The sequence below is a fragment of the Akebia trifoliata genome, chromosome 5, assembly GCF_017979445.1.
Source record: "Akebia trifoliata isolate Shusen 1 chromosome 5, ASM1797944v1, whole genome shotgun sequence".
NCBI lineage: Eukaryota > Viridiplantae > Streptophyta > Magnoliopsida > Ranunculales > Lardizabalaceae > Akebia > Akebia trifoliata.
In genome coordinates this window covers 1-10,118 of record NC_141379.1, presented here as the reverse complement: position 1 = coordinate 10,118, position 10,118 = coordinate 1, and the positions used below count along the sequence as shown (strand labels likewise).

General features: G+C 35.1%; 1 protein-coding gene and 3 non-coding genes across 4 annotated transcripts; all 4 read left to right on the top strand.

The window, feature by feature from the left end:
- Positions 1–1,841: 1,841 nt before the first annotated feature.
- On the top strand, positions 1,842–1,925 carry LOC147400711 (small nucleolar RNA Z159/U59). Its single transcript, XR_015178982.1, has one exon. It is a non-coding gene; the product is annotated as a small nucleolar RNA Z159/U59 (small nucleolar RNA).
- Positions 1,926–2,243: 318 nt separating this feature from the next.
- Positions 2,244–2,328, top strand: LOC147400710 (small nucleolar RNA Z159/U59). Its single transcript, XR_015178984.1, has one exon. It is a non-coding gene; the product is annotated as a small nucleolar RNA Z159/U59 (small nucleolar RNA).
- Positions 2,329–2,515: 187 nt separating this feature from the next.
- Positions 2,516–2,594, top strand: LOC147400709 (small nucleolar RNA R21). The gene has a single exon (XR_015178981.1). It is a non-coding gene; the product is annotated as a small nucleolar RNA R21 (small nucleolar RNA).
- Positions 2,595–5,643: 3,049 nt separating this feature from the next.
- Positions 5,644–9,826, top strand: LOC147400708 (chloroplastic import inner membrane translocase subunit HP30-2-like). The gene is made up of 6 exons (XM_086441693.1): positions 5,644–6,136; positions 6,359–6,474; positions 7,228–7,354; positions 9,227–9,375; positions 9,493–9,555; positions 9,644–9,826. Exons 1-6 carry the CDS (start codon positions 5,822–5,824, stop codon positions 9,669–9,671), a joined length of 798 nt encoding a protein of 265 aa, XP_086297819.1. The 5' UTR covers positions 5,644–5,821; the 3' UTR covers positions 9,672–9,826.
- Positions 9,827–10,118: the final 292 nt, after the last annotated feature.

Genomic DNA, 10,118 nt, shown 5'->3' with positions numbered 1-10,118 from the left:
TGTACCGTTTGGACAAAGTATATTAATCTCTAGAAGATTAGAACAGATCTTTAAGAAGTCTTTGTTTTTCTTCACATCCCAGCAATCATGTTAATGGAGAACCTAGACCCTGGGTTGAGATTAGAAAAGTCCCAAAACTTGTGGTTGAAGAGTAGATAACAAATTTGGTCGAAGATAGCAAGTTTTAGGAAGAAAAATCTAAAACATGGGGTAACTCAAATACTCACTAAAATGTGGAGTCGTGGAGGGGCAAAATGGCTCATTGCACCCACTTTTAAGTGAGAAGTGTAAAAGAGAAAATATACATTTTTACCCTTTTGTGTTTACTCATTGCACCCACCCAACATATCGAGCAAAAAACCTACATCTTCTCTCTCTCTCTTTAAGTTTGATGAAAGGTTGAATCAATGGAGATTCAATTTTTTTTTTTTTTTTTTGTGCATTTAATCATTAAGAAAGATGGAAAAATATATTAAAATCTCAAAAACGACGAGTTTGAATCAAATAATTCAAAGATTTTTGACAAATTTCGTTTCAATGGGTTTAGATTGAGTTTGGTTTAGCAAATTCAGTAGGTAACAAACAAATTTAATAGGTATCCACCAAACAAAATTTTCTATCAAATATTCCAAAATAGATTTAGTAAATACCTACTGAATAGAACTTTCTCCAGTGAATAACTTTGACTCGATTGAAGGTGTTGAGCAAATAAAAACATGTACAATCAAAATTTAAAACTCTTGTTGAAATCTTAGAAATAAGAGTGAGAGAAAGAGAAGAATAAGAACAAGAAGAAGTGGGTTCAATAAGTTATGGGTGTCGCAATTAGAATTAGACAAAAAATGAAGAGTGCTGATTTTCTAATTCAACCTAATATAATAACTCAAAAACTCACTGACGTGTGGCATGTGCAAGAACCGTTGGTTTTTTCTCTCAAGATACTCAGCTGCACATGTTTATGGGGATGCGCAATTGTGTATCTCAAGGAAAATCTTTGATTTTACACACACCACATCAGTGAGTTTTTGAGTTAGTGTGTCAAGGTGAGTTAGAAAATCATCACACAAAAATGAACTGAGTGGTGCAATGAGAGATATAGGTGTGTGCAAAAAAGAGTCGACCATTCTAAAATCTAAATACACAACTGCACATGTTTATAGGGATGTGCAATTGTGTATCTCAAGGAAAATCTGTGATTCTTACACACGCCACATCAGTGAGTTTTTGAGTTAGTGTGTCAAGTTGAGTTAGAAATCATCACACAATGATGAACTATGGTGCAACGAGAGATATAAGTGTGCAAAAAAGAGTCGACCATTTTAAAATCTAAAAATCACCGAAAAAGAGAAAAATAAAAATTAGAGAAAGGCATTTATGGTATTTTGACAGAAAAATGAACCCTTAGAATTGAGTTAGGGTTTCTGGGACTGGCATCTTACGCCTATAAAAAAAGGTTGTAGTGAACGTATTTGTTAAAATTTGAAGTTTCTGGGACTGGCATCTTACGCCTATAAAAAAAGGTTGTAATGAACGTATTTGTTAAAATTTGAAGCGGCGACCGCAAGCCATTTTCCATTGCTGGGTTAGTCAATTCTTTGTTTTTCATTATTTAGTTAAATAATGTTCAGCCGCCCTCTTGTTAACTCATTCATGGTCTCTATGGTCTCCATTGAGTTTTTGGGGGTTTTTTTTTTCCCTATACTAGGATATTGTGGTTCTGGACAAATAGAAAAGCTTTCCGCTTTTGTGTTAAGTTATAAAGAGAAGTCGTGGTATTTTGGTGCATGATAGATTACGGATTGTTGATCTTTGAATTTTGATATACTGTTGGAATGCTTTTTGCCTCTGATGATGATTAGAAGCAAACTTTCGTTCTTCCGAGATTACCCATGCGGAATATTTGTGGAGACCTGAACTGAAGAGGCTTTGAATAGATCTTTAGTTTCACATTTATCTTATCTTTTAATTTTAAATATAAAAAAATGGTTTTTTTTTTTTTTTTCTTTCAAGAATCAGATCTTCTATTGAAACACTAGGTTGAATGTTGCATATCTTCTTTCTGTTTACTTTTTTGATGATTTTACAGTATAAATGTTGTTCTTTTAAGGTGTACCATGCAGAGCAGATATTATGTGGAGATTTTTTCTTTAAATAGTTCAAAGCATTCTCCATTTACAATAGTTTTTGATTTTTCAGGCACTTGATTTGCCTTTTGTAAAATATTTTTAAAAGGTCTTACTTATGTCATCTGAGGATGATTAATACAAAACTTTCGTTCTTCTGAGATTTTACATGAGGAAAGTTTATGGAGACCTGAACTGAAGAGGCATTAGTAAGATCTTTTTAAGGTACCTCTCCTAATCCAGACATTTTTTTTAAAATTTAATTATTTTTTGGGGTTTTGAAGTTCAAACGTATTCCTGAACTAAAGAGAAGCATTCATAAGATCTTTAATGTGGCACTCTCTTGAAGTTCAAATGTTTTCAAGCTCTTGAAGTTACTTTTTTAGTTCTTGCATCCCTATGAAGATCATTATTCAAAATAAAAGTAGTGGGCTGATGTCTATTGATGAATTCTCTGATTTCTGAGGGATATGAATGAATTTTTTTGATACCATATGATGTATTGTAACGTATTGCATATACTTCTACTGTAGAACTATACGCAATATTATACATTTTTACCGTCTTCATGCTCTTTGCCTGTGGTGGTTGCAATTTGGTTTTAGTTGGAGTTGATATTCTATAAGAGAGTGATTGAGCATATAGGATTGACTCATACACTTGGGATCCCTCAAGGATTTCATTTATTAGAGTCTGTCATTCATTTCAGCTTATTATGTTTTTTTTTGGCCGTGTGATCTTCCCATTAAATGTAAGACCCACCAATGGACTATGAATTGATGACATGTAAAGATCTAATGAGTTAGAGGATCCACTATGAAAGTGATTTTGTTCATACCATTGACCATGAGGATTTTTATAAATCTTTTTTTCACCCTCTTTTGGTGTTATGTTTTTTCGTTTTTAAACTCCCAGTGATTGAACATTACACTAGTTTCAGCCTTGTCTTAAGATTTTTGTTGAAAACCAATATTACTTCTGAGGGAGTGATTGCTGATTTTTTTGTTTTATGTTTTGTATTGAAATGAAAATCTAGAGTTTACATTTGTCCAGTCATTGATAGTAATGACTATGGAAGATTTGTCGAAGTATTTTCTTTCTTTTGTTTTCTTTTTTGGTGGGTAATAGGGAGACGACAAAGACATACCAGGAAAATATGTCCGTTGTAGCTTATTAAGCTGCTAGGATTGACTGCAACAAGTACATAACAATATTTGCTGGAAAAGATGACCTTGCATTTTCTTGTGTAAGAGAGAGAGAGCACTTGTTTCGTGTCCCATGCATCAACAAGATAGATGCGTTCTTGTGGAGGATGCTAATGGAAACTATGTCCTGTAAGTGTTTGGTAACACCAAATTCAAGTTCCAAGTGGGGATTTGCCAAGTTGAAGAGGACTTTGATTATATCAATTGGACACAGGACGATAGGGTTGTCCCCTGACGAAGTGAATGCAAAGCTCCTAGGATGCCATGATAGGGCTTATTGCTTACTAGCTGCCAATCCGGGCCATCTTAAATGTACATTTTGCATCTACTTTATAATTCATAACCTGGAAGGGTTCCTTAAGTTCTTCACGAATTTTTTCTTTTTCTTCTTGTACACTGTTTGGATTATTTTGGTTTTGGATGTTAGTTAATTTTGTCCTGGGATTGTTTGTTGAACTTTGTGGAAAATTTAGTGAATATACCAATCTTTGCTGCATAACAAGTATGGTAGGGTCTTAGGAGTGAAATTTAAGCTGGATAAAATACACTAGTAACCAATATCTTTCCATTAGCCTAGAGGAACTAATTTATGTAATTGGAAAATTTCGATGCCCAATTTGTAAAGTTATGATTTCTCTAATTTAAGTTCAACAATTGAGATTAGAGAGTACAATATAATATAAATTAACCTTAATAATTTCATCATCAATATGATCTACATCATAAAAAAGAAGTTTAGATTATGCCAGTATGTAGAAGAGATTAGAGTAAAATTGGTCACATGTGATCTAGTTACTTTTACTCTTGCTTATCAAGCGTCTTCATAGCACCAAGTGTCTCGGTAAATCCCATGAACAAGTGCACATCTAGGGCTGTCAATGGACCATGCTTTTTAGTCTTAAAAATTCGGCCCAGAGACAACCCATCTAAATGTTGAGCCGGACTATATTGGGCTTAGAAATAAAATCAATGTCCAAGCCCATTCCAATTATAACCCACTCCACCTACACTCAATTAAAAAGATTTGAAAAGGAAAAAAATATTTTCAAGCATTTTGAAGATCACTAATGCTGGGGTGACATTGGATTTATTATGATTTTTATATTTTTGATGTGGAGGTGCATACATAACCGTATATGCTTTTTACTCGTATCTTATGGTTATGTGCGCACCCCACGTTAAAAATGTAAAAATTGCAATAAATCCAATGTCATCCCATCATGACTCTTTGAAGATGTATGTAAGAATTATAGTAAATCCAATGTCAATTGTTTTGCTTCCTCGATCAAGGTTGGTTCTTTTGATTTGAAATCATCTACACAAATTATTATGTCAAGTTTTAAGTCGAAAAAAACAAAGATCCATTCGTTTTCATTTTTTTGAGTTTTTTCAACTAATATACATGGAAATATCGACTTAAAACTCTATATAATGTAGATGATTTCAAATCAAAAGAACTATCCTTGATCGATTTTCATTCAAAAAGAAAGTAAAATAATTGAAAAAACCTTCAAAATGTTTGAAGAAATCCTTGAAAATGACTTCTTCATCCTTCTCAAATTTTTTTCATCGGAATGAAGTCTTCGAAACTTGATTGGGATGCTGGAAATCCAATTTTTTTGGATGAATATAATGAGTTTGAATGGTTAGGGCAATTTCAACATTTCAATCGTGAGAAACATCTAGAGTGAGTGAGGTTATTTTAAAAAAGAGATTTACTAAATTGATTATTTTAATAATTCACAAACATCAAGGATTAGATGAAACTTGATCATCTATGAACTCGGTAGTTATCAAATAATCATCTATGACCAACCTTACAATCATAAGCAACTACCTTATTAGTTCCATAATCAATAGAGCATGTAAACGAATGTGTGTGAGACACAAGCAAGGGTAAATGAAGACACAACAAAAAGCAACGGTGTGCAATTTGAAACTTGATCAAAATTAGTTATGACCATTGATTTGATCGTCAAAATTTCATCTACAAGACTACCCCTAGTAAATTTAAGATTTTGTAAGGTAAGGATCTATTTAAGGAAATTAACCACACTTGGTAATTGGTATAATTAAGAGTGCAATTGAGTCCGCTAACAAGGCCTGGTCCACTCGAATAAAATAAGGGTTAGAGCCTTCGTCTTGAGCCAACATATATTAATCAGACTAGCCACAGAAATGTGGCTACTTAAATGCCCTAACACGTGGTAGGGAGTTGGATGTTGCGTGCGCCCTAGGTAAATAAGTTTCACCAAACGGAGGGGTACTCCTGGGCTTTAAATAAAAAAAAAAACCCATATAGCATATTCTTTTAAAGGAAGGAGGTAATACCAAATTTAAGATGAAAGAGCCCAAATCGAAACCCTTTCCCTAATTCTTCCAATTTTCTCTATGTACTGTACTCTGCTCTAGTGTTATCTAAAAGAACGCCGCTATCCATCCATCCATCCATCCATCTGCTGTGCCCAGAGAGAGAGAGAGAGAGAGAAGGAAATGATGGAGGGAAGGAGACAGGAAGAGGTAATGGTGGTGGAGGTGTCCAAGGGATTGCTTCCTCCCGCTTCCAACCCCATAGCTCAGCTTCAATTGCGCTTCAAGGACTTAGAGAACGGCTTCCGTTCTTGGCTTTCTAAACAATCCATGCCTGTCGAGGCTGCTGTTGTCACAGCCACAAGCGCTGTGCAGGGGGCTGCCATCGGGGCCTTTATGGGTACTCTCACCTCCGATGTCTCCTCCTCCTTTCCAACCCCTCCTCCTGAAGCCGCCGGCCTCAATCCTCAAGCCATGGCTTCCCTCAAGCAAGCCCAGGTACCTCTTCATTTCTAATCTAATACTCCCAACTCTATCTAAATTCTAAATGAAAGGAGATGAAGAAGAAATTAAGTTAATTTTTCTATTTTAATCTTAAATTGGGATTTACTTTTATGTTTCTTTAATCTAAAATTTCATGTTATCTGATTTTAGTGGTCTAGTTATTTATTCAATTATTAGAAGATTTTTTTTTCGCTTCTGAACTATCTTTGATTACAGGCTCTTAGCGGTGGTCCGCTGGTGCAGGCTCGCAACTTTGCTGTCATGACTGGTGTTAATGCTGGTATATCTTGTGTTATGAAAAGAATTAGAGGGAAAGAGGATGTCCAGACTAGGTATGCCCCCCACTACCCATACTGGAAACTGGGAAGTTCTTTATTTTCACTGATTTCTTCCCCACTTTTCTGCTTTCATGTGCTTTACCCTAACAAAAAGCTTCACTATCGATGTTGAATTTTAAAGTTCAGAAGGATTACCCAGTCACAACACCCATATGGATTATTTCCAATTTTTAATCACAATATTTGTGTTGTGTTAACAATAACAACTGAGTTTGAATCATGCTTTGCCACCAATATACACTATGAACATCTTTGTTTTAGTGATCAACAAGAAAAGTATGTGTCTTGCATATCCCTGTATATAGACGATGGGAGCGTGTCGAACTCAATCACAGATATGAATTGTACAATATTTCATATTCAAAATTCAAAGTCATGAAAATTAGGACAACAAAATCCATGTAGCCATGTCGAGCTTGGTTTGGAAGATTACCTCAAAGTGAGCACAGGAGGGCTTTGTGAAATTTCTGTCTTTTTCTATTAATGCATCTTCTTCCAGTATTCTAAATTCCATTTCATTGAATAAGGTATTCAAGATAATCTTCTGGAGTTTCAATATATAAACGTTCTAGTGATCTCATGTAAACATTTTTTGCCTACTTGTGTTAAGGTCAACTGGAGGGTCCTTTATGTTGCAACAATAGGGTCCAGGATCTGATCCCTTCATAGCCACCAAACACAAGTGTTTTTGCATGCTTGATAATTTTGTTTTAGTTGCATTATTGATTAAAAAGATTATTCTTGCAGCATGGTGGCAGCTTTTGGTTCAGGAGCCATGTTTTCACTGGTCAGTGGCATGGGAGGACCTAATCAGGCAGCCAATGTGATCACTTCGGGCCTTTTCTTTGCACTTGTCCAGGGTGGTCTTTTCCAGGTGAGCTTAGAGGCCATACCTATGATTTCATTTTATGTGGAGGGCAAATACCCATCAAAGAAAAAAATAAGAATTTGTGGAGGGAAAATGGCTCTGAGCCATTATGACTAAGAAACATGCTTTACACATGGTAAAGACCATCATCTTCTCTGCCTTATCCCAGTCATTTCTACACTATTGGTATGGATTAGGGGTCAAGCAAATCTGAAACCCATAGCCACACCTCGTAGGTGGACAATGTAATAAAGTTTTTATTTTTATTTTTTATAAGTGTAAAATAGTATTAATAAAGGGAAAACCACAAAATTACAAAAAGAGAAGGCCGAGGAAGCCCCTCAGAAAGGAAAAGCAAGAAGAAACAAGAAAAGGAAAGATGGGGTTCAGAGAAGCATTTACCTGAATCCACAGTCATAGTCACCAAGTTGGGGTTCGGGAATAAGTTGGCAAGAGGAAAATACGGTAAAATCAGGAAACATTGGAAAACATCGGGAAAAAATCAAGTTAGATTAGGGCTATGTAATTGTTCTTATTTGCGGGTGTTCTCATATTATATCATCAAATTCCATATTAAACTAGAATGATACATCAAGAATTCCCATGTTGATATCATTTATGCATCCACAACAAGTAACCACAGATTCACAACATAGTCAAGGTTTATACTATTCAAAATATAGAGAAGATCACAATCACGAGTTTGAATTAGGATTCATTAACAGATCAAGAACATCTAATCAATGTCATTCTTATTTGCATCCTCATTATTTTACGTATTATTTGTGATTTAATAATGAACCTCGTAGAAGTCACATATTATTAAAAAAAATCGTGATTAAATCAATGAAGGAAAAAGTCATGATTTAATCGCGATTTTTTCAATAAGTCAGAGACTTCGGTGACTATGTCCACAGTAATGTGCTAATTTCATTAGCATTCTGAGTGTATAAAGGTGTGGAAGAGAGCTGAAAAAGGTGATGGAAAAAACTTCATTTGGGCACTCAGAGCAGTTAAGGGTTGGTCAATAACTGGATTTGGTACCTTGTGGTCGTTCCTCTTATTTTTGGTATGTCAGCATGGGAAAAATGTGTACCTCACTGTTGAGATACAAAACACTTGACACTTGTAAACGAAGATATGCAATGACAATTAACATTAACATTGTCCTTTAGGGTCGGATTGACATTAAAACTGTTATGAAAGTGTGGCCATCGAAAAGGATTGAAGAGTTTATTGGGAGAGAAAGATAAAATATAAGGAACCATCCAATGCTATGCAACAAGGATATTTTTGTGATTTTTGTGTCAGTTATATTGACGCACATCATATCACAGAAGGTAGTGTAACCCTTTTATTTGTAGTGATTCTCTAAATAAAATTACTTCTAGAATGGAGTTAGTGTAATCCTTTCTCCATAGGCAATACAGTATATACTAAGTTGTTAAACACACATTGTTTGATATAAGAAATCAATTTTGTTAAGTTATGGTGGGAAAGTGTTTTCTCCTACTTTTCATATATTTCGTTGTTTTTAACTTTTTTTTTGTTAAAAAGCCTGAGTTAATTATAATACATTTGTTCAGATGTGTTGTCATTTTATGCCTCTGAAAGGCATTGGTTTAGAGAATTCACACCTGTGTGTTCTTGTTGTATAGGTCCATAGATGAAATGTTTCTCAAACTCCTCTTAAATGTCTCAACCATAGAAATCCATGCCAGATGTACATGGGCCCTTTGATATCTTTGTATGTTGTACATATACACATGCTCCATTATTTCTCTGCTCCATGTTAGACCAAAAAAGTATTCCGCTGAGCTTTTATAATTGTGTTTACACATGTAATGCTGAAATTTGTTCTCTCTTGGACTCATGCAGCTAGGACAGAAATTCTCTCAACCACCAACTGAAGACACTTATTACACCAGAACAAGAGGCATGTTATCCAGTCTTGGCCTTCAGAATTATGAGAAGAACTTCAAGAAAGGCCTGCTAACAGACAATACTTTACCCTTGCTCACGGATAGGCATGTATCAAAATTCCTCTTATTTTATTATTATTTTGCATGTACCCTTTCATCATATGGTATCTAAGAAAGAGACCCTGGTTGATTTATTTTTTTAATTGCCTTGATCTATTTCAGTGCTCTCAGAGATGTAAAAATCCCTCCTGGACCAAGGCTTCTCATTCTTGATCGCATCCAGAGGTGCAGGCTTCACTCCATCCATGATTTACTTTTCCTCCAAAGTTATGTTTCTTCTATCTGACCACATCTTCTTAATCTATGGTTTCAGGGACCCCGAGTTGAGACAGAAACAATGAACCTGTAGATTCACTTCTTGCATCGAAGGGTTTTTTGCTGCTTTGAAATTATAACGATGTTTTTATATAAGGATATATTTGTTTATTTGGTTCATCCTGCAAACTAATGGCCACTATGAGGGGCCTGGTAATGATAGTTTTGAATCTTTGCGTTAGCTTCAAAGACCAATTCTTAGAGAGTAGTTCCAGTTGCCTCGACTATAAAGTGCCCATAACACCTTATCTGGGATCTATAGGTTTCTTGCCTGGGTCTTTTCCTTATTTGGTTCCATCCCATAAACCAACTCTTTTGGGTTAAGGGTCGAGGAGGGAAGGCAATGACTGGGTATACTTTGGACTGGGAGTAGAAGAGGAAATATAATATATAAAGTTAAATGATTATTCTGGGAAAGAGAAGCTAAAAGATCAAAATATATAAAGTGGGAGGGGTATTATTGAAATGGGGAG